At 41.0% G+C, this 24,823-nt stretch overlaps 1 protein-coding gene across 6 annotated transcripts in view; it reads right to left on the reverse strand.

The window, feature by feature from the left end:
• Positions 1 to 6,081: 6,081 nt before the first annotated feature.
• LOC119159079 (speckle type BTB/POZ protein) overlaps positions 6,082 to 24,823 on the reverse strand; it is a 28,503-nt gene continuing 9,761 nt past the window's right edge. For 5 of the 6 annotated variants that reach the window (XM_037411601.1, XM_037411603.1, XM_037411602.1 and 2 more), the window contains 9 exons: positions 18,926 to 19,064; positions 18,434 to 18,555; positions 16,672 to 16,823; positions 16,428 to 16,555; positions 12,635 to 12,812; positions 12,004 to 12,059; positions 11,422 to 11,544; positions 7,694 to 7,836; positions 6,848 to 7,311 (listed from right to left, as the gene is read on the reverse strand). In XM_037411601.1, the coding sequence (XP_037267498.1) occupies positions 7,167 to 7,311; positions 7,694 to 7,836; positions 11,422 to 11,544; positions 12,004 to 12,059; positions 12,635 to 12,812; positions 16,428 to 16,555; positions 16,672 to 16,823; positions 18,434 to 18,555; positions 18,926 to 19,003 (1,125 nt within the window). In that variant the 5' untranslated portion in view covers positions 19,004 to 19,064 and the 3' untranslated portion in view covers positions 6,848 to 7,166. Of the gene's footprint in view, positions 7,312 to 7,693; positions 7,837 to 11,421; positions 11,545 to 12,003; positions 12,060 to 12,634; positions 12,813 to 16,427; positions 16,556 to 16,671; positions 16,824 to 18,433; positions 18,556 to 18,925; positions 19,065 to 24,823 lie in introns of all 6 variants that reach the window. The other variant, XM_037411598.1, reaches the window with a different exon arrangement.

A 24,823-nucleotide genomic window follows, 5' to 3' on the forward strand; every position in this document is an offset into this window, starting at 1 on the left:
GCTAACAAATGGGGAATAAACACGAAGACCCTGTCTAGGCAAAGCTTTCAGCAGAGATGATGCCAACGGTGGGACCTGTGAGCGTCAAAACTGACTGTGCTCTGAGACCTCTGTCTTTAATAGGCCACTGTGTATTAAAGAAAAGCATTTCTGGTAAGATGCTGAAGTTTCGGGCTGGTTTGTTGTGTTCTGTGTTTTTTTTTTTTAAAACAGCTACAGAGCTCTGAAAAATAAAGTATTGTATGCGTTATCTATACTTAAACACAGCCTACCTATTTTCTGACACATCAAGCTCTCCTCCCACCACTTCTAAAGCCCATTCTCTCCCCCCTTTACATTACCGTTTTACAGAAGCATACACCCAGACACGTTTTATGTAACACCAATCCATAGCCAGAGGTTTAAAATATTAGGGGAAGGTAGTAACACATATTTTAAGCATGCGGTGACTGTTCACCAACAGGAAAAGTCTGCTTACATCAAAACCCTGGGAAGTTCCTCACCACGCACTGCAGGCAAAGAGCACGGTGCTGAGCAGCACAAGGTGCCAGTGCTGGGGGCAGGAGGGGAAACACAGATGGAACCACCAGTCACAACAGTTGCGGCTTTTACATCCACACTGTTTCATTCCCATGACGCTGCCCATCAGCAGCTGCTGAACTGACACTGCAAGTATCTACCTGTACCCATCAATCACTCTGTATCATCACAGCCGGCAGAGAAGCGCTGAAGGAGAGCGGCACTGGCTCACGGGGATTAGGTAAAAGGCATCTGTTAGATTTAATTTTGAAGAACCACGCCCTCAAAGAATATACAGGCAAGATTTAAAATCAAACCACTCATCAATATAACAAAACCACCACTTACATCCTACAGCCCAGCTCCATGCCATGCTAAAGCACCCAGAATAATTATAACCTCACAGAATTACGCATTTTAGAAGTCCCAGCAGCCCTGGAATGGGATGGAGTTATTGCTGTGGTGCTGAAAGGAAGGAAAAAGCTTATTTAAACATATACCGTGTGCAAAATGTCTCTATTTTTCCCTTGCCTTTTGAGATTTCAGCACCTAGAAATAAATCTAGCTCATTAAAGAGTATTTTGGAGTTCAATTTTGTTTACAGGCTCCAGCTAAGCAATGCCTGCTACCTAATTCAGGTTTTACCATCTGGCACATCACATCAGAAATCAAATCTGCAAGGTGGTTTATTTTTTATTGTGTCTTTTTTTTTAATTCAGGAGAATCTGACTTAGCATTGACATCACACTGGGCAGAGGAGAATAAAGAAAAGGCATTTTAATTTCATATGCTCTAGAGAGAGAAATTATTACAACCCATCAGAGTATCTCCTGCTCATTTATATCTAAATGTTTTACAGTCGCAAGCAGTGACGGCAAGTGAAGGAGTTACTGCCTGTCCCTCAGCAGAGCCCATCACCAAGGGCACATACAGCACGTGAACCAATTTCCTGGCAACCCACATATGTAGGAGCGAGCACACAACGAAATACTCCTATTATCTCAGCTGCACAGGTATATAGGCATCTGGACTAGATGATCATTGTGGGTTACTTCCAACTGAAAGTGTTCTATTTTAGTCTATTCTGTCTTAAGACAGACTAACTTTGAGGCTGCTGCTGGATGAATGCACCATTACAGAACACCGTTATTTCAATTAAGCACACCAGGACAGCAAGCCATGATAATTATACTGCCCGACTTTGCAGTCTCCTTGCCGTACAGCATGCAGGATACAAGCCAATGTCCATAGACAATATAAAGAGAAAATTTCCAGTCTGCCAGCACTCTCATCGCGGTCCACAAAAAGCACTGGCCAGTTGTCCTTGCGACGAGGGTGAAACCCCTGACAAGCCTCCAACAACCACTGGAGCTGGCTGCGAGCTGTATCCTGGCCACAGACTGAAAAACTCAACATCCTGTTTAGCTATTTTTGTGGAGTGTTTTGTTGTTTGGCAAAAATCAATAATAAGCAATAATTTTGCCAATGCCACCTGCCTAGAGGAGTGAAAAAAGTTAGTGGGAAAGAAAGGAAGCACAGACAAACTGCAATGCAGCAACAATCGGAATCAACAGCGGGAAACTCTCCTCCCAACACAAAATAAAAAAGGGCATTCAAAACCTTTAGTCCTATGGTAACATTGAAATAAACAGGCATGACCTGGAAAAAATAATCCACCCCAGCAATGAGATGGATCATTCTTAAGAGCTGACACTCATGCTGCTTCATCTTACCATGTGAAGATAAAAAAGCAGACAAAACACACTCCAGCTCTCACATTAGACGTGGCAGTGAGGAGCAGGTTTGCAGACGTCCAGGTGAGGAGGGAACTCTCTGGGATGCCACGCTATTAAATATCAAGGACCAGCACCCACCTCCCTGCCGTGTCACAACCAGATCCCCGTTTGACAAAGTGCATTCTCTAGGAGGTTTGAAATGACTCAAAATGCTCAGGGATAACCTCTGTGTCTGCCAGGAACCTTACAGAAGAAGTGGAACGACAGTTTGAAAATGGTTTTAATTTGTTCATTTTCATTCCATTACTCCTAGATGTGCAACCTCTGGCTATTTCAAGGCTCAGAAACCTTCATTACCAGCTCGGTATAAACATCTGAGGAGTTCTCATCCTCAACGCTGCTCCCCAATGGCAAGAGTCAACAATTTTCTCTTCAATCCCAGCTCGGTTTCCCGATGGCAGTGCTTAAAGTAACATACCTGCATTTGGATTAGAGAAAAGTACTCCAGAGCAACGCAGGACATCATTTCTCTTCTGGAGGGCTGGGGGAAGTGTTCCAATTCCCATCCAGTTTATCATACACCATCTCTGTTAACTACTTTTTATTTTTTCTTGGCCATTTATGCTTTTCAATTATTCAAAGAGGAACCCTACATTTTGTACCTCTCACGCCTGTGGTTTTTCATAATCTGATGGAATAACTGCAATTCTCTCTCCATCCCTTCCCAATTTACCCCATCAATTAACACATTTCCTCAAGTGATTTTAATAATTCAGTCTTAGAGACAAAAATCTAATGTATCAAGTAGAGGCAAGATGCAAAACCCAAACCCAACCAACCCAACACACAGCTGAATTTTCTTGCCTGTGCTCTGCACAACAACTTTCAGCTGGGTTAAAAGGCCACTTCCTACTGAACTGCTCCTGCCTTATTTATCATACGTATTTTCCAAACGCCTTCTAGGTCACTGCAATTTATTTCCCCAACTATTTCATGGGCTGTCACCTCTTTTTTTTCCCTGGGCTGTCTCCCAGTTTCTTCTGCCCATTGCCTTCCTGTGCAGTTCAAACTGGCACTCTCCTGCCCCTCTTGCTGCTCACCCAACCAGCACCACCAGCAGCAATTTCAAAGTTAACTTTAACTATAACACACACAAGAAACTGGAATTGCCAAGGCAAAATTTGCTGCAGCATGTGTCTGGAATTGCAGCCAGAGATCCAAGTGAGCAGCAGGTCAGAAAAAAAAATCAAACCAACCACCCTCTACAATTAAATGTCTTCATATTAGATTAACCAAAAACAGTCTTTAGAAATAAATGAGTTAAGTAATTCTGCAACACAAGTTAAATGGCAGTCATGAGAGAAGGAAAAACTGCATGGCCCAAACCAACTGAACAAGGTAATTATTTTAAGCAAAGCCTTTTGCAAAATAAATTGCACAGAAATTGAGAAACCTGAAATGAAGTATATCTATCTATCTATAACAAATAAATATTTTTGGCTCCTTGAAGGAAGGGGTGGGGGAAAAAAAAAAAAAAGAAAAAAAAAAGGAGAGCTGGTATTGTGTCCTTAACAGCAGTCTGTGAACCAGAACAAAGCCAGAGAGAGTTTCAAAGCACAGCAGCTCTCCCCACTCTGCTGTTTGTTCTGCTTATAAGCAGACAAGCTGTTTCCCTTCATCTGGAAAAACTCACACAGTAAGAAAAATACCTCAACAGATTCTGAGTCTGTAATAACAAAGCCCAAGGGGCAGCCAGAAAGAAATCTTTTGGCCAGTAAAAAATATTTGGTGTTTGGATCCTCAGAGAGAGCTGACTGCTTCTAGGCATAGGGCATATGTACATCCTACCGCTGCTAAAGAGGTCAGGAGATTCATTGAGATACTTCTCATTCCCGTCTCTCCTCCCCACACCCAGATGAAGGCTGCAACCCTCGCAGGTCAGCACAAAAGCGAGTAGAGGAAGCAGGAGCAAGGAGGTAATAGGGAGAAGGAAGCACATGAAAGACTGTACATCGGGATGAAATGTCTCCGTAACACCCTTGAGGAGGTGAAAGAGACTGAATGAAAATCCTGAGTCCAGGTTCCAACCTAAATTCTGAAGCTAGACCAGTGGTAGCTACATTGCAGTTCAGAAAACCTGGTAAAAACATCTCTCTGAAATATTGTTTTGATAAATATGCCATCTCCTTGCGGAATTCAAACCTCCAACTGTTCAACTGGCATGGACATCTCTGCAGTAACAACACATGCCACAGATTGTGAGTTAACTTGAATTACGTTTCAGATCTGGGGAGGGGAGGATGTCAGTGGGAGGTTTATGAACAGTATGCTCTAGCTCTGATGTTGTTATAACCAGATGGCTTCAGCTGTATCATTTACAACAACAAAAAAAAAAAACAAACAACAACAACAAAAGTGAAGTTGACAAATAAATCATTAATTCACCTGCAACTTGAACAATCTGAACAAGTCGCCTCCTTTGCAGATCTCATTTCAGACCTTCCGTGACAGTGTGTTCTGCAACTGCACCTGGCTCTGCAGGAAGTGTTGGGACAGACAAGTCCCAGAACAGATTATTTTCCTGCAGGTATCTCCCTGTCCTCCAGGGAAGAAGGCTGCCAATTCTGTACTGCTTCCCTGTAAATAACTCCCCCCCAAAAAAGGCCGAGGACAGGTGATGTGAACACCCGTTTCCTTTCTCCTGGGCATGTCTGCTGCCCAGGGCAGGGCTGAGCCAGCGCCACTCCTTGAACAGCTGGTCACTCTAACATGACAAGGATAAAAGGTCTCGTTCAGGCTTGAATATTTCAGTAAACAATGTGATTACTGCAGCATAATTAGACATCTCTGTGCCACACAGACAACTTCTGCAATTACCTGGCAATGAACTTTTCATGTCTGCATGCAATTATAAGCTAGAAATGCTGGGTTTGAGTCCTGACAGAGTAGTGGGGAGAATCTCATTATGACTAAATGCTTTGCTTACCTAAAAGGAAACACACGTTAAATCCAATATAAAAGGAATTAGTGGCATTCAAGCAATAGATGTAATATAGGAATTTGTGAACCACGTAAAAGGAAGGCTTTACTATACAGACAGTTGTGGGTTTATGATGAGAGCCTCAGTGGAGGAACACAAAAAGGGGCAGGGACCCGCTCATGAGTCACCATTGGATAAAAATAGACAGCAGCCAGATTAAACACATGAGCATATAAATGGAATTCTCCTTCACACAAGGGACAAGAAGCTGTGAGAGAAAAGTATGATAACAGAATGAACAATCAGAGACAACTGATACCTAATCTATTTTCTAGACAAAACAGAGTTAGTCTCTATAATCCATTACATGCCCTACCTGACCATCTTAAGGTCAGATCAATTTGCTGATGCCCTGGTGCTGTGTATTTCAATCTAAACTCCCTGGAGATTTGGGGCTAATGATGACATAAATGGATGGTGTCTATCCTGCCCAGACATCCTGCACTGCACCTTAATGTCACATAAAACAGATGGCGATTACACTATTCTCCCCTCCGACATCTAAACAGGTACAGGTGAAAAAGGAAGGACCACGGGTCAGCTTCACGCTGCTATTATTAAAGCCAATGCTCTCTTGCGTTTTGGCAATAACTGCTATGAGAAATAACACAGGTGTGCATCACAATTATGTTTGCAGCATTCCTTAATCAATCCCATCCGAGTTCCAGAAACAGCATGTCGCTACCAGTACATGGCAGGAGACCGAAACTGAACCTTTTGGGAGCCAGTTTTAAACTGGCAAGTCTTAAAGATGAAACAACAAAAAAGACAACAGATACCACACAGTACAAAATAGTAATTATTTATATTTTCAAAAAGAAAAAAGTTACCAGCTATTTTGAAACTTCTTCCCTGTAAGAAGAGTGACTAATAGAAAGGAACAGGACTGGCTCCTATACAGTCGGCAAGTCAGGTACAAACAGTTAAGAGTCATTTAGCAACTCAGGACAGGAACTTTTAACGCAGCGTTCATGAACAATAAAATTTCTCTTTTTTTTTTTAAAAAGGGGGAGGATGGAAATAAAGCAGGGAAAAATGCCAAAAACATTTCCCACAATATCTAAAAACAGTAACCGTTGTTCTTGTCAGACAGCACGCTCCAGATCAAGGATTTTCTAGTCCTCTCAAAACCAATACAGACTTGCCAAAGGCTGCCTTCAGTCTATTCACACCCTCCAGAACACACAACCTTACGCTGTCCCCTTTCACTTCAACCTGTCATGTTATAAAAGGTAGGGGTTTTTTTCTTTTTTTTTTTTTTTTTCTTTTCAATTAACATACAAGTGCTACTAACAGAGAAACTGATCTTCTTGTTGCTGGATGGCAATAAGGAGTTACACAAACGTCCAGTTTTTAGCTCAGCTGGAAGGACTTAAATTCTCTTTTTTTGACATAAATACTACTGGAGCTCCCATCAGGTACTTCCTCTCCAGAACCTCACTGGAAATTCTTTTTAACCCTCCAACACTAAAATGTCCTCTTGCTCCAGGCATCTGACGATTTGTTCTGTGCTGCCAGACGCAGAGATGTTGTCTTCCCCAGTACCACTACTGGGTTGTTCCGACTTGGGTTGGTGCCTAAACCGAACCCTGTACTTAATTGACTCAGCCAAGTCGAAGGGAACACACAGACGATGCAGCGACAGGGATTCATTAGGTTGAACAGCCCCAGAGCCCCAGGCCCACCCTCCCCCCTCTCCCCAAGTTACTTGGTGCTGTTTTAAAAAGTCTGGGTGTCACGAAGCAGTCTCTTCCCCCCAACAACAGAGTAAAAGCTCCACAGATTTCGCTGTCTACCTGGTGGTCAAGGTTACAGCAGCAACAGCTGATGCTGCTTCCAGAAAAACATGGGGTGGTGTGACAGACAGAACTTTAGGATTGCTTCAGTCGTTTACGTGGAGGTCCCAGAAAGGGACACTGTGCAGAAGCCAATGAGCGATATGCCTCAGCCACCAAATGGGGATGCGACACTACCATAGACTTCCAGCCTGATGTCTCCATGACGTCAGAAGCATGACTAGAAATAAAGAAAGAACATCTGAAGTTACCAACTGGAGATAAAAAGCATTAACTAAATAGATTCTTTCCACATGCTCAAGAAGCACAACATTTTTAGTGTACTGTCTTAGGACCACCCTGGATGTATGTTAGGCATCTTCTGCAAAGACAGCAAGCTTTGGCTCTGCTGGCACAACTGTATGCTGGGCAGTCCTTCATCTTAAGGATGAAAAGCTCAAGACATACATGATCCCTGGTGGAGGACAGCAGGAACACAATGCTCATCTACCCTGACTACTCAGCACAGAAGTATCTTAAATCAATACAAAAAGGGCAGAGAACCCTATTGCTAATAATGCCTTCCCCTAGACTTGCTGCATCCTGGAACAAAATAAACTCACTAGTTAATGAAGTCCACTGCTTGAGTTTTTAGTTGATCAGCACTATGTAGGTCAGCTAGAATGAGGATCTCTGCTGCATTTTCCACAGACAGGTTACTGCACAGTGCATCCTCACACATCACCTTCAGACGTTCTAGAGCATACTGCAAAATACAAGCCAAAGTACAGTTACAAAGAAGAAAACACCTAATCATGCCTGATGTGAAGCCTTACTTGTGCTCCTTCACTGTTCAGTAACAAACTACTCTATTACGCTGAACAGACTTCTTTGCTTTGCTATATGCATCTGAACTGTACTCAAAGTAGTAAACAGCAAAAAAAGCGGAGGGAAAAAAAAAAAAAAAAAGGAGACTCACGATGTACCCACCCTGAGGAAAGCAATGGAGAGGAAATATACCCACCATAACTCTCATCCTGGCCTTCTTGTGTTACAGGTTTACTGGTGCTGTGCTCATGCTTTGAAATGAGAATTTCAGGTCACCTGGAATACTTACTACCTCAGTTACTTCAAGGCACAGAATGCTGAAGCCAAATCTTTATTCTCACTCTATTGCTACATGACAGTATTACCTGGGTTCAGTGGGAAGACCTAACAGCGAATGCTCCATAGGTGTTCCAGCAATGTTTAGGCAGTTTTCACTCAATTTCTTTGCCATTAATGACCTGTACATTAACACCAACCTTGCTCAAGTAAATGCTACTAGTTTAATACTAGAATGTTAAACAAATGCCCCCGATTTCTTGCGGCTATCCAGCTGGAAATGAAACATCACAGTATGTCTGTAATGACCTGGCAAAAGCTCTATTCTAATGTCACATTCTCAGTCTAAGAGCTTCTACCATTCAATTGTGCATTTGCCTCAACGTTTTTTAGATCCACAGGGTTGGGCCATGTCAATGGTTTGCGAAATTCTAAGAAATTTGCAGTATGCTTAGAAGAAGAGTGCTGTCTCATAAATTTCACACTCTACTTCCTGCAGCACTTGAGACAGTATTGAAATATGGATACACCGGCAAGATTTTCAAAAGCACCACAGTGGTCTCAGGCAGACTTCAAAAAGGTCAGTTCTCAGAAACTGTAAGCCACTCACTATCAGTGAATGAAATGAAATCCAAACCCCAAAGCCCAGTCTTCTAGATCATCATTGCTGGGAACTGAGGTACTTCTGAAAATCTTGGTACGTGTGATGTGATTATGGGGTTTGCAGTTCTCTGGGTGAGACAAAATGAGTAGTTCTGAATATTCTAGATCCCATGATTACAATTCACAGGGAGTAGGAAAGCAGTCAATTCTAATGCAGTTCTTACAGGAGTAGTAATACTAGCACTACATAAACTGTCCTAAAGACTAAACAGAGTTAAGTCTTCTTCATGTTACGACTTCAAATTCAGTGATATTTCTAAAAAATAAAGTATTTTGGGTTTTTTTGTTTGTTTAATCTGACAGATAACTGCATTTGAGAGTATCTTTCATACTGTTTATAAGGCTTTTTTGGACAACTTAAGAGATGACATGATGTACAAGTTCCTGAGTATGTGAGGCTGCATTTGGAAGATACTGGATTTGTAAGCACTGCTCGCTCTGTCAACCTGAACAGAGAGCTGGTAACAAGCTCATTTGCATGACGATGGGAGCACTTGCCATAGGATAAGCACTATTACTATAGATTTTATAGTCTGATTGAGATTTTCATCCCATTATGTTTAATTTGAATGAATAATTTCAGATTATTGAAAAAAATTTTCACTTAAGGTTGTGATAATACTTATTTCAATTGAGGCATAGCACTCATAACCAAGACAGTTTTCTCCCACCAGAACATCTGAGAAGGCAAATCATTCACTTCCTTCATCTGTATCAATAAATAAAACAGTTTCAAATGAGGGGCAATCCATTAGTTTTTATTATTGTCTGTCAGTAAGCCTTGTTTGCTGCATTTCAAGCTAAAATTTCTCCTTTTGTAAATTGAATATTCTCCTCCATGGATGTATAATTTTTATTTTGATTTTCACTACAAATAGCTCCATTTCTAATTCCATAGTTGGGCAAAAGTAGCCATTCCGGTCTCTCAGGTACCAAGATTTCCCCTTCCCCCCTTTCTTAATTACACTTAAAATAAAAACCCAAACACCCAACCTAACAGCATACTTACCCAAGAGGCTGAAATAGTATCTCCTGGGTTGAGAAGACGTGCTTTGTTTTGGTTTTGGTCTAATTACATATTTTCCCCAAGAGACAGGAGGAACTCACAAGAAGCCATTTCAGTCTCTTGAGTAAATATTAGATGTTTTATGTGCTTTCATGAAAGATTTTTTATTTCTGCTTTTAAGAGACACACAATGAGTTTAAAAGGAAAAAAACTCTACATTAAAAGCCAGGAAACTCAAAGTTAAAGCCTACTCTGTCCTTAATGTACTGCTTCTTACTTACACTTGTCTCAGTTAAAGATGGGATGTGAGCTCTCAATCAATATGTGGCAATGATTATAATCAGGCCAAGAATCTCCTTGCATTATTTCCCATTTTAATTCTAGTTGCAGTGGCCTAATAATGGCATATGGAGCATTTCACCTCTAAAATCAGCATTTTTGATGAAGCCCAGGTCCGCCAGTGACAGGGAATTTGATGGCCGTGTGGTGGTTGCGTGGAACAAGGTTACATGCATCCACATCTTAAAATCCACCACCCTAACTGGCACCCACAAGAGAATCCAAGGACTGAAGAAGCATGGAGACTGAACTACGCTCTCACCCCTAGAGGTGGTCCCTCCAGGTCAGAGTTGAGGCACATTGGCAGGGCAGTGTGGAGACTCTTGCACTGCTTCTACCCGTGCTGAACCTGTTCGATGGATAAATTCAGGACTTTAGTCTCCAGTGCTGTCAAACTGGCATCTTTCACCAGCACTAAATTCACTTTTAAGAGAAAAAAGAAAAAGGAAATAAAATTTTGGTTATATATTAAGAATTTTCACTGGTTAATATGGCTCGCTAACCAGCAGAGCACTCTCTTCTGTCCTTGGTGCTGCAAAAGGAAGGAGGCAGAGGCTGGCTGGCGGGCAAGGCCACAGCGCTGCGCCTGCTACATGGAGACTTCCAGCAGCCTTCCAGTTAGACCATCCCCGACACCTCCCTGGCAAGGACCCTGCAAAGCCACAGATGGGTTAGGCAACAGGGCTTCCTCCAGTGAACCCCTTCTCTCCATAAACAGCAGGGACTGCCACTGCAAAAAGAAAATAAACAACAGGACCTTGCCACTCTTGTCTATCCATCACTTTAGAGCATCTCTTGAAGCTGCTGATACCAGCCAGATCGGGAGGAGAAGCACGCCCTGTTTGCCAAGACAGAACACTACTTTTGAGATTTGGTAATAATCACACTGAAAAAATATCGCCAGGTCCACCTTGAAATTTTCTTTTCACCCCCAGCTCTTATTCTGATGTTCTCTGAAATTTTAAAATGCTTAAAAATGAGCAGTAGAGACAGAAATTCCTGATTGTTGTATGTTAACACATGTATCTATACAGCTATAGCTATCTTGTATGTATATCCTGTCTTGTAAGTATTTTATACCACATCCAGATTTACCTGTAAGTTACAACCAATTCAAAGAAACTGCCCAACCACAATGATCACATGAAAAGCTTACTGCAGCAATCTCCAACGAACACTGTGTAAAGCAAGGTGCATGTCAGTCCTGGTTCTCTGAACACCCATAAATCCCAACTGTACCTTGTCAGCAGCTGCCAGCAAGTCATCGGCCATTTTGTCAAGATTTGGTGCCTTCCCCGTGTAAATAAAGCACATCATTTCCTTAAAAACTTCGGGCTCCACATCATTGATTTCAACCCGATTCTGTTATCAGAAAAATGAAGCTAATTAAGATCCTGACAAGAAGATAAGAGGCTTCCTTCTACCCAAGTTCTTTCAATATTCAGAAATTTGCTACAGAGACAAACTATTTAGAATGTGTACTATTTGCAAAAAAAAACCCCAACAAAAAAACAACCCCAAGAAAAAGATGTGGACGGAGTAGGAAGAATTCTAAGTTGAATTTCACATTCTCTACTTGTCCCTATCCTACCCCAGTCTCCTTCCCCAAGAGTAACAAAGGTAACAATTGCCTCCTTGATCCCTTTCTTCCTCCCTTCAGGACAGCTGAAGCAGAGACCTGCAACTAGTGTGAGAAAAACAGTTAAAAGGTGACAATAGTCACAAAGACTACCTAAGAAAGTTATCTGACCCGTGATGCTAAGAGTTGACTAGAGAGCTATGCACCTAGCTGGAGAAGTTGTTCTTCCTTCAGGAACTTACCTTTTTACTCTCCTCCATCTCATGCTCAAACATGGCGCTGAAAACTGGGGAACGTGCTACGGCAGCGAGGAAAATAAAACACAGTTAGAGATGCTCTTTTACTCTTCAGGAGGAGCTAAGTGTAGCCTGCCAACACAACACCTGTCCAGATACTTAATGCAGGAAAAATTCTCCTATAGCAGACAGGGCAAATTGGGTACAACTAGTAAAGAAGTACAGGTTGTGACATTGTGGCTGACATAGCTTCAAACTGGGTATGGGAGAATTTATTACGTACTCTTCAGCCTTGGTTGAAAGGACATGGGTGGTAAGGTATGTTTCTTTACAAGAAAGTGTTCCTCCGGAAACGTGCTAACTTCTGCTTACAAATACTTTAGGAATACATTCTAGTACACTACAGCCACAAAAAAATTCTCCTACCATCCTTGCCATAGGAGGACACAGGCAATTAAAAACTAAGTAGGTATTTCTTCTCTACCTGTAACAGTTCACAAAACAATCTTGCACTACAACTCTGCAGTTAAAAGAGCTGCAGAAGCCTCCTTTAAAGACAAAGTAGCTCAAAATAAATCCACCTGCCATGAGGCTGTTGTCTCCTATCCTACTAAGGCCCATCCAGCTCAATACCAACCTGCCAGTATGGCTTTGTGAGCCTGGAACTCCTGGCCCGCAACACACAGGCAGCAGTCCGTGAAGCGTGAATTCTCCCAGAGTCCTCCCAACTCATCTGCCAAGCGGCACTCTGGTACCTTCACCATGTTCATAGTGTTCTGGCCAGAGATATTGACAGAGTCCTGTACCACGCTCACCTGGAGGGGAAGTGAGAGCAAACAACCCAAAAACTCAAACATGCACTGGAAAAACTAAACTCCCTACAGGAAGTTTTTGTTTCCAGGGCAGGTGAAGGGAAATGCAAAGCAAAACCCACACCTCCCAAGCAGAATCACTGCAGAATCACTGTATGATTAAAAATACCTCCATTTTTAAAGCATCCTTTCTACCCTGCCTTAGTGCCCATCCCAAGTCCTAAATCACACCAGTAGATTTTCTTCTCAATCCCACATTAACAGCACCTCTATGCAATTTAATCATAACTTTATTAGATGCTTTCTTAAGGAAGTGGAACCTTCTTTTTCTGCTTTTACAGACACCATATCTGACCTAGTTCTTCCCTTCTATCAACGCTCTGAAACCCTCCCCAATCAATAATGCAATACAGACAGCAGTACAAATGAAAATGAAGTATATGCAGAGCTTCTATAACCAAGCACTGCATCCCATCCATACATGTATGCAAAGGCAGTGTCTGACCCCTCAAATATCTTGCTGCTTCTGCTTCTAAATTTATTAGTAGTTCAACACTTCAATCACATTACAAAATAAAATAAAAAAGCCCAAACTAAACAGTAAGTTTTAAAAAGCAGCTTTTTGTCAAGTAATTAGGAGGATTTGGGAAAGGCAGAGAGATTCCTTATCACCTGCTCTAAAGCAGACATGGTTAGGGACCACAGGTAGCCATACCAGCTGATGAATAATCTACACAAAGGGAACAGTTAAAAGACTATTCAGCACCAAACCCTTACGTTAAACATGCAGTAAATCACAGCCTTCTACAGCAGACTCCAATTAGGAAAGATCAGAGTAACTAACACCACCCCACTAAAACAAAGCATAAAGGAAGAAGCTGATTGACAGGAAAACATAGATGAAACTCCTTCCTGGATCTGCTGTCAAGTCCAAGTTAAATTTCCGTTCTACTAATAAGCAATGGCCAAAGAACAATGGGCAGCAAAGGAAGCTTCACAGTTACGTCAAAGTAGTGTATTATGAAATGAGATGACAGAAGCATCTTCTAAGGGAAAAACATGCTGACAGCACATACCCCAAACTCTTGAGAAACCTCCAGTGGGTTTCTGATGGCAGCCACATCTTGTACAAACTATACAACACTCGAACTCAAATACCAGATGCTGCTTGACAAAGGGCACTAACGATTAGCCAGAGCAAATATGAGGAAGCTAATATTCTTTGTCATTAATTTGACAGTTATATCAACTTTTTGCCCTGTGACATGTAGATCAGCAACACCGACTCAAGGATAGATGAAAACTCAGATTCATTAAAATTGAATTCTAAGATGTAGATCCCTTGCTGGAATCCAACACTGATTACAGACCAGCCAAAAAAGACTTCCAAACTGTGTCTCAATCAACAAATCCTCTTCATATATGAAAGGAAGTCATGTTACTGACACAAAAATCTATCACATGACTTTTTACATAAGTTTAGACTTGTAGATACTGAGTGGTGACCAGCCTTAGAGGTCAAAATAGGTAAAGTCAACATCTTAGCAAGGGAACCAACACTGCCTGGCTCAGAAGAGAGCTATTGCCATAACTTTGGTAAAACCATTCTTCTTAGAGATTTAGTGGAATGATATTTGCCTATGATGTTGGAATATAATTTAAACAGCAAAAAGTAATGCAGCTGGGATATGAACAGCCTGCAAAACTGAGGTTGAAAAATCCCCAAACCGACAACTATATGAAGTCACATAGGAAATGCTTGACAAGGAACATCATTCTCTGCCTTAATGGCATTTTCAGCAAGACATTATCCATGTTCAGCATCAGACATGAGCAGAGAGCAAAAGGCTTTTTCCTTTTGATTTTATTAAAGCAATGAGAAGGTGCAGCAGAGACATTCAGCAACCTTCAGGTCTACAGAAAACTCCAACATAAAGCATCTCAACATCCAGTATTGCTAATGCCTTAGAGAGTTTCTACACATAAAACATGCTTGCTGAAAGTACAGATGTGAGAAGCATCACTTGGCACCTGTGGCCAGTAGGGAAGCATTAGGAGAGATATGGCACACCGGGTTACACACCAAGAGACTTATAAGCTCAGGGAAGAAAAAGGAAAAAAGAAAGAAAAAAGAAAGGAAAAAAAAGGTGGTGGTGGGGGAACCCCAAACCAAACTGTTGAAAGTTCTCACCAGACTGTTTCCAGACAACAAAACATTCCCCTCTGATACTACTAAGCTTAAGATTTCTTACATGCTACACTGGTAGAACAAACTGGGAGAACAGCTGTCAAGGCCAGGTGAAGCCAGCAAGTTTTTTTCTTCATTCAGAACAAACAAAAACACTGAGCTGAAGCTTTTGAAGGGAGTAATTCAGTAAAGAGTGGAGTGACTTGATGTAGTACTAGTTGCCAAGACTACTGGTGGATCTCAGGTTTATCTGCACTGGACCTCACGAATTCCCTTCTCAGACATTAATTTTTGAGTTTTGCTCCACGATTTTAAGTTTTCTGGCTCTTCTATCATGAAGGAAACTACCTACCAGACCTACAGAGATGTTATCCAAGATAACTGCCCTCTTCTCCTCCCATATTACTACAATCGTTAAAGGAAGGGCTCCCTCCATGACAATGTCTGTTACTGACTGAATACACATGCTTTAGGAGATATCTGTTAAATGTGCATGCTTATGATGGCCAAACAAAACTGAAAAAAACCACCCCACCAACGCAAACCCAAAACAAAACAAAAAACCCAAAACCCCAGCAGTCAAACAATTTTGACTGAAGCATTTCTTTTACTCCTGAAAGAAAACACAGCAAAAGAAAAAAAGACTCCCATAAAACACTGCAGGAGATCCAAAGAGAGGACAACTCATCCTACCTGTCCTTCCGGCAAAAGTCACAGCTATAGGATGTATTTTACAGTTAAAAGAAGACAATGGAAGTAAGACTGCAGAAGCTCTGAAGACACTAAATTAAGAGAGTTTGAATTCACTCATTAAGGTTTCTGAACTTAAGTATCTAGTTTTAGAAATAACTGTCTGCCTCTTTGTCTGAAATTCCTCTTAGTGAAATAATTTTGTAAGCAGCTGTAGAAAAACACAATGAACAGAAAATTGCGGTTACTGTAAAATTCCTTTCTCTTAAATGTTTAATTTTTTCTTTTTGTTGGCTATATAGACACACCTAGGAAAATAAAGAAAACACTTCTTTATTCAGTAGACAAGTAACAGGCAGGCCAGTTTCCACTACAGAACTAGTGTTGGTTATTATCCCAAGTGAGTTTCAAATTAAGGAGTACAAACAGATGGATGTGAACACTAAACCAGAAGGGAAAAGATAATCAAACATGCTTAATTCCTATCATCATCACAGGTAAAAGACAAATACAAAGTAATAAAAAATAAATGGAAGTGAAACGTGATGAATCACACAGAAAAAGCCATCAGCCACACAGGTGTGTGCACGCACACACACAAATAAAAATTTAAGTGCCATATAAACATCCAGTACTTTTCCTGACACCTCTGACTCCTTAAAAGAAAGGACAAAAGACAAGGTCACATCTACCTGAGGCTAATGGAACTGCTATTCTTTCAGTTGTACAGGAAGACTTACCTCGCAGAAGAGAGTGAGTTTGTCATCTGGAAGAAGTCCATTGGCCTCATCCAAAAGAAAGTCTCTTCTAATAAATTTTTTGAACCCCCAGTCCTTGCCTTGTACAAATCGATATGCTCGCTGGCTCTCTGAAAGAAAGATGTTGTGCTTCAAATACCAGCCAAGTGACTCGCTTGATCAAACGGCAATAGACAAACAACTGACCCCATCAGACAGAAAGAGTTTTTACACCGTTTTTACACACCCATTGCTTTTGTTTCTTCTCCTTTAGCATTCAGGATGGAGAATTTGAACTTTGCTCGAACTTCACTTTTTGGACAGCTCACCAGCAACAGATAAAGGGATAGATAATCTTTACTTTCTTCATCCAAGCCTTTAGGGTTCACACGTAAACACCTGTAGAAGCAGGCATCTGAATGAGATGTCAGGAACAGTTTTTGGCAGGTCATTCACAGCTTTCAAAGAAAGGGCATTGTAGGATTTTCACAATAAAATGTACAACAAGTTTGTTTAACAGCCACTGAACCACAAGGAAATAATAGATAGGTAAATAGAGTAGAACTGTATGTTACAGTCAGCCTTATGCTACGCCTTCAAGCCAGGTCATAATACACAGGCACTAACCACAAGCAAACCACTTCAAAAAAATACAGGGGAAAAGAGGGTATATGTGTGTGTGTGCATGGTTTAAATTACTGTAGAGCACCTTCAATGACAACTTTCACAAAAGGAAAGTGAAAGAAATAGTAGAATGGAGGCAATGGATTTGAGGCAGTGCAACAAATCCAGAGAAATAGTAGGTAAAACTCCACAGGAAGCAACTGAAGAGAAAAACTGATTTCTGGAAAGCTGGTAGTTTCTCAAAAACGTTTAATACTAGGGCAAGAGAAAACTACTCCTGTGTGAAGAAAAGGTAGTAAGTGCAGGAACAGGCTAACTCGTAAGCACTTCCATGACCTGAAACTTGACAGCAAAAACTAGGCCAAATGACTAACAGCTGAAACACACAACACTACCACCAAAGATCAGAAAGATCTAGACATTAGAATGAGATCTGACTAGCAAAGGTTATAAAGGTAGGTAATTTAATCACAAAAAGCACTCCAAGGAAAGCACGCGTCTGCCACCCAAAGGAAGGGAACACAAGTTGTATCACATATGCACACACTAAATTTAGTGGCTGATTTGCTGCATTCTGTCCTAAGGAGGTTTGGAAAAAAAATATGCTAAAACAATATCAGCAACAAGGAATAAAACGAGGACCAGGTGTCCATGGATCTACCAGGTCAGACAACTCACAGAAGATACACATTCTACCAAAGTCCACTCTGAGTTACTGGCTATTACATGAGAACTCAGGGGAGATAAAGGTTTCAAAGGAAAGGAAAAGGGCAAAAATATTGTCATCTTTAAGAAGCAGGAACTCCTGGGTAGAAGGAGTTACAGGACATCATTAATTTGATCACCTCTGTGTTAAGTCTTCAAATTCACAAAAAGCTGTCATAAAGAGGAAAGTAATACAGTAGCAATAGTCTTAAATTGCAGGATTTAGAGTGCAGGCAAAAATTATCTTTTTAACAACATGGAGTATTAGGGACTGAAACTGGGAGGCTGAAATAGCGCTTGAATATGCTGGCTAAGTATACTCAGCCAGTTAAGGTAAACATCAGTCAAAAAACCCCCAAGCTTAAGACATTAATAATCCTCCACAGCACATCTCTGCTTCAAGGCAGGAAGTAGTCTCCCTTCCAGTGATGGCTTCTATTACTCCAGATGTTTCCATTATCAGAGAAACACTGCAAACAGCCAGATCCTCAACATTTGTTTTGTGTGCCCAACAATTGTGCTGAAGCAATAGCTCTCCCAGTGCATATGCTGTACATGCAAGGAAGCAAGAACTTGTGTGCAGTACAAGTAGGTTTTTTAGAGATTTCCTCTGTTATAGAACCCCAAATTCTTTCACACAGTTGTACAAACAGGGTGAACCTCTCTGCTCTATTTCTTACCATTTGAGCTTATCATTGGCTCCAGATGAAAATGTTGAGCTTTTGATGACCTCACCCATTTCTTCTCGGCAGAAGCTAAAGTTGTTTATGGTCCACATGTAGGAAAACTTCACCACCTTGATCTTAAAACAGAGGATAATAATCTGGTTTAGGGTCATTCATGCTCATTCATACCAGCCATCTTAAAGGCAAAACTCAAAAACCTGGAAGTTTTACTGAGTGTTTTACGTGACAAATAACCCCCAAGCATAAGACAACAGAGTCTGGAAATGGCTGGCAGTGACAGCTGGAACACTCCAACTTCCCCAGTTGCCTCCTCCAAAGTTCCTCCAACGGCAGAAAGCAACATTTGACTGTTGCCTTTGTGAACACTCACTGTAGCAAGCATGACATTGTCTGAAACCCCAGACTTTAAACTTGTTTTGAATAAATTTCTTACCACAGGTTCTAACTGTGTTATCTCAAGAAAATCTCAGCACAGTGTAGCCTTACCTGAGTGTAGCACCAGCTCTCTGCTACAGGTCCACTCGACATTTCTGCCGGAGGAGGAGGACTCGGCACCCTTGACATCGCCAGTTTGAAGATTAAACAGAATTTCACAACTCAGCAGAAGAAATATATAATCTTCACCCTGTCAGTCCCAAAAAGATAAAAAAAACCCAAAACTAAGAACATAAGAGAAAAAAATGTCAGGAGTGCTGTTAAGTCTCATGGGACACAAGTTAAAGCCATCATGCTTTCTCTCTCTCCCCATGCACCTTCAAAATATGTTGTTACACAAAGTGCAACCGTGTTTTCTGAAGAGGAGATACACAACCTCCACTCATTCTTTCAACATGCAGCTCCTTGTGGGAATAAGCCTAGCATATGATCTCCTTCAAGGAGTCCAAGACTCAAACAGGAGACTCCCCACTTGATTTGGGATTTACTACTTTACCCTGAGGCCACCATTTCAACCCACTACTTACTCCCTATTTTTAATTTTGAGATTCTCAGACTATTCAGAGATTAGATTTAACAAATGCAGTTCTTAATGTGAAAAAGCTACAAGTAGCAACACACAACCCTAACTCAACAGCAAAAGAAAATCCTAGATTCAGAATGACTCCCAGTAACATCAACAGAATAATTCCCTATAGCTTAAACCTTCTCCTAAAGACTTATATTAGGGAAGGTGTTGGTAATGATTTCTCTACTTCAAACTGAATCCCTCAGGCCAGATGAAATTCTCACTGCCTTTATAGAAGGTGAGAACTTCACTAGCGTAAGTGCCAAGTCAAACTGTAATTTGCAGAGAACATACAGGGTTAAAACCACTGCAACACGTCTGAATGACTACACAGACACAACTGATAAAACAGGCACTTAGTTATCAGAAGGGAGGTTTTAAAACAAAATAATTAACCCATCTCTGACTTCTGAGTCCTGATCCCCAAGGCAGATACACAAAATATCTTCCAAGATGAACTGGAAACTAGGATTTGTAACTCTGACATATAAAAGCATCACACATGCCTTACAGTTTAGCCTCCTGCTAAACACTTTCTGTTTCACAGGTGGTATTTATCTGCCTTCCTCCGAACTGCACAGGACAGTGAACCACAAGAACTCCATTGCTGTTTTGTCCTCAGAAGGATAAAAAAAGGGTGAGTAAAAGACATAAAATCGTTATCTTGCAGCATGAATTGCTATAAATACAAAGGCTGATAATGAGGTTTGTTGCGGGGGGGGGGGTGGGGGGGGGGTGGGGGGTGGGGGTTGGGTGGAAGTAAAGCACAGGCTCACCTCTTGAGGAAGGCTGAGTCATTAGTTGTTGAAAGGAAATGGTGGAAAGCACAGAGAATATATACCTAAAAATCCCACACCTCGAAACAACAGGAGAATGTTCACAATAAACACATCAACATATAGGCACATAATTCCTCCCAAACTGCTATCGATATAATTTGGAGCCTTCAAGTGCAGTTGCAGGGTAGGTCTGGATTTGAATGCAGGCTCCAGCTGCAGACAAGACCTCTTCCCAGCAAGGCTCGCATCAGCCTCCACTCCAGCCTACGGCTTGTGCACTTCGGTTTGGAGCTGTATGCACCTTCAGACAGTACCTGGAAATACCGGTACACCGGTATTAGGTAACCGTAAAACAACAGTGGGTTTTTTTTTCAGGTTTAATTTTCTTTAAAAAAGCACCAGTGAGGCCAAGTAAACACTGAAAAAGAGATACTGGCTATCAGGAGCTAAGAAATAAGCATCTAACCCTGCAGAGATGCACGCTTATCTCGATGGAAATTTATTTCCTGGAGCAAAGCTCAGGGGCAAACAACTAACTCTTAAGATCTCCACTGCAGGCAACTAGCATGAACCTAAAACCAAGTGCTCTCAGATCAAACTGCTTTACAAACTTCTTGCATTCACAGTTTGTGCTGTGTAGGTGGAATGAGGAGAAAAAAGAATGTTTTAAGATGCTGATTTTAAAATCAGCATTTCAAAAAGGGACATCAACATGCACTTCAGGTACTTGCTGCAGGTTTTACTACATTAAACTTAAAATTACCACAATTCCTTCAAAGAAGTTCAATTGTTCCACTCCATGTCATTCAAATTAAGCCAAAATTAGCAGACAGTACTTTGAATACTGAGCTAATCGCCCTTCCATGGGCAACATTCAGTCTTGCCTCCCAAGAACATCATCACTTGACTGTCTCCAGTCACACATCTTTGACTGTCTCCAGTCACACATCTTTGGGGCACAGATATAACCTGAAATTCCAACACAAGCACACTTCCTCCTCTCCATGGCTGGGTGAAAAATCGCCTTTTTGCTGGTTTCAGTCTACGGTCAGGAGAGAACCAAGCTCTTTCCTTCCCCTCGGGGTTCAGAGAAGCACTGCTCAACTCCACCCAGGCTGCTGCATTGTTACATTCACAGCCATTTTTAATCTACATTATTCCAGTGATCTGTTTTATAGCACAGGCAAAACAACTGGGACACAAACTGGTGAGAGGAGAATAAGCAACCAGGGAAAGGATGAAGTTTCTGTCTGAAGCTCATCTCACTGACAGCAACCTGTCTGCTCACTAAGCAACAAGATGCTAACCCCAATGAAAAGGTTTGACCAGAAGAAAGCACAATGAATAAACAAAACACGATTGGGACATGAAATTGATTTTTTTTGTGGTTTGTTGTTAAAACTACTTAGTTTCAGTGATTATAGTTTTTAACTAACACCTTTTTACTCAAAGTACTTGCAAAAGTGTTCCTATCTCTTTTAAGATAGTTCCTTATGCAGAGTGAGAAACAATGCAACTTTTAGTTAAGAACCATTAAAGGGATGAAGAAAATACATAAAATTAGCTTGGCTTAAAATAACTTTTGAGTTCTCTGAAATGATAATACTATGGCCTTCCATCCATCTCCTTACATACATGGCCAAAATGGAGATGTGAATTCAACCTCAAGCCACAACAAACTACGCAGTCCTGCTCCTACGAGGGATTTTGGGCACGGCCAAGACACCCTGTAGCAACATGTGAGGAATGGCTGGAAAGTCAGCAGCAGCAGTGTCTGATCAGCATCCTCCCAGTGCCTGTGAGGCCACAAAGCTGCTCTCCTTGCCTGGCTTCAAAATTACACATAACAGTTCCAGAACAGTTTGCCTAAGGAACAGATTTCCACATAAGGTATGGATCAACAATAAACAGTTTTATGTAAGACGACCTCTACTTCCAGGTAAACTGAAGCAATTCAGTATCTCTTACACACACACATTAGAGAAGTGGTTTAACACTAAAGGTAATTACACAGTTAAAAGACTCCAGAGGGTGCTCCTTAAAGACAAATGGGTAAATTTAGTGGTAACACCTCCCTTTATGGCATGAAAATGAGGGATTAACGAGGAGGCAAAGAGGAGAAAAACAACAGCTTTTTATGTTACAATGGCACATTCATGAAGCCTGTTGGAACAGCCTACAAAAATCGAAGGGTTTCCTGAATGGAGGGCAGAAGTCAATCCTAAATTCCTCTATTTTTCACTGGCCTCCAAGGAGCAAACTTCAGAGGGCTGTAGCCATCAACCATATACATGGGGAAGAAAAATAATCATGTGATGCAAAAATTGAAACGTTAGCAACTACTTTCTGTATTTCAACAAGGTTTTAAGATGCACCTAAACACTACCTCTATCTTACATATGCAAACAAGTTTTAGAAAGCTTCTGTGGTCTAAAGACAAGACAAATGCATGAGCTTGAGATTGACAGTTACTCGGAGGATATTAAATGGTCCTGTCTCTTTTATATCTTCCATCCTTTCCTCCCAGATGGCCTGGACAGGCAGGTGGTAATAAAAGTTATGACAACGTGCTAATAGAATTGCTGCATAATAGCGCGTCATTTGTTATGCTTTTAAAATGGCTCAAAGTTTCTAGATTTTAAAGATTTTCTACTATTTGGAACATACTTTCAGTCTGGTATGTCAAAGCTTTCTACAGATGCTTTGTGAGGCAGTTAAATACAGTTAAAAAGTGATGTTAAACTCCAACATACTCCTACGTAGCTCAATACAACAGTCAATTGTCAAATACTTGTCATCAAGTGACATCACTGGTACTTTTACTACTGTAGCAAGTCATAATGGGAATAAACGGGTAATACCGATCACTGTCTTTTGCAAAAATTGCCAGTAAGGAAAAACCTGCCACTTGCCTTGCTTATCAAGCACACCACCAGGGGAAGCACATAAAAGGTCACTGAAATTTATGCTTAGAAGCATGCCATGTTCCACCTTCAAACGCCGAATTGCTCTTCTGGCGTGGGCCAGTATTAAATGCATTTAAAAAGGAACCACAGCTGACTTAAGGTAAAGTTCTGAAATTGGCAGGGCACCCCTGCTGTTTATTTGTTCATAAACACTTAATACTTCACCACTTCACACTTCACTAACAGTGCTGGCATCTCTGAACTAGGAGTGAATTAAAAAGTGCCACAGGCAGAGGTTTTAGGAAAACATTTTGTAAATAGTTTGGGCATCAAAATTCTCTCTGGTCAGGAGAAGCCTGGACACACTTGAAGGTAAAAGCATAAATATCAAGTCACAGGAAACAAAATATAAAATATTATCTTACAGACCCCTGTTAGCCCACACAACCTGTGAGCTTCTCACTTCCTTCGATATAAATAACAAACAGCCCTTGTCTCTGGACATAGCTAAGATTACAGTTAAGAAAAAGAATAATTCTCACCTCATTCACAACCACTGCCAGATGAGAACATTTTGTCTAAGAACCTGAGCCAGATCAGACCTTTTTGAAGCACAGGAAATGTTCCCTTACTACTCTGTCCTCATAATTACCTCCTGACTTAACTGCTGTACCAAGACTTCTCAGCTCAAAACTTCATCTACTGTAGGAATCATCAAAAAATATTCTGTGAGCAGCAAAGACTTGACCCAAGAGAGGTGGGGAACATTAACTCAATTCTAGAAGAGGCCTCAAAATTACTAGACTTTTGCTAAATAGCCTGCCAATTTCTACTCAAGATAAACCAACTCCCTTTTAAGAAACCAGTACTTTACACTGGAAATTTCCAAGTACATTCATTTGCAGTAAGTTTTATTCAGCAAAAGATAACTTACAGAAGCCTATTAAAAATATACTCCTTTTACAAAGTGTTTCGAAATATGGGGTGGTTGTTTCTTGAACCAGCAACGTATCAAAGACTATCCAAGAACAGCCCAGAGAGAAGGAGCAGGATGAAGATAATTGGAGCAATAAAACAAGGGCATGAGATATGGAAGCACAGGAAAAGACCAGTATCTTCCTACATTCTTCAAAACCCTGGAAAGGGCAATGGAAGGTCTGAATTCACTGCTGTAAAGAAAGAAAAAGAAGGGGAAAAAAAGCCAACTTAACAGAAAGAGCAAAATGGGATGCAATGCTGTTTAACTAGCAGATGAATAAAATGCTTAAGTTTTCAGATTTGAACGTGTATACTAAACACAGCATCATACCAGAGGAAAGCAATGCTGGGCAAAGCATTCACATGGCAGTCATGAGCACAGGCTAAGTGATACTGACTGCAATGTCTCCTGTGTGGTAGGAAATTTTGTCTAGCTACAAATGCAGGCTGAAAGTCAGCCACAGTGAATTCCAGAGGTTACACTAAGTTGCAACGTAGCAAATAACCTGTACCAATAAAATTAGACTTCAGATTAGAAATACACACTTCGGAAAGATGAAAGTGACCTATAACAGAGAGCTACATCTTGAAAGGAAGACTGGTTTCCAAAAGCAAGAGGCTTATCTTTCAGGAACAAAGAAGTGTGAACAGTTCTACAACAAGAAGCCAATCACTGCTTGGAAAAAACAAACTACAGGGGAGTAACATGAATGGTATA

Source organism: Falco rusticolus, chromosome 18 (genome assembly GCF_015220075.1).
Source record: "Falco rusticolus isolate bFalRus1 chromosome 18, bFalRus1.pri, whole genome shotgun sequence".
Taxonomy (NCBI): Eukaryota; Metazoa; Chordata; class Aves; order Falconiformes; family Falconidae; genus Falco; species Falco rusticolus.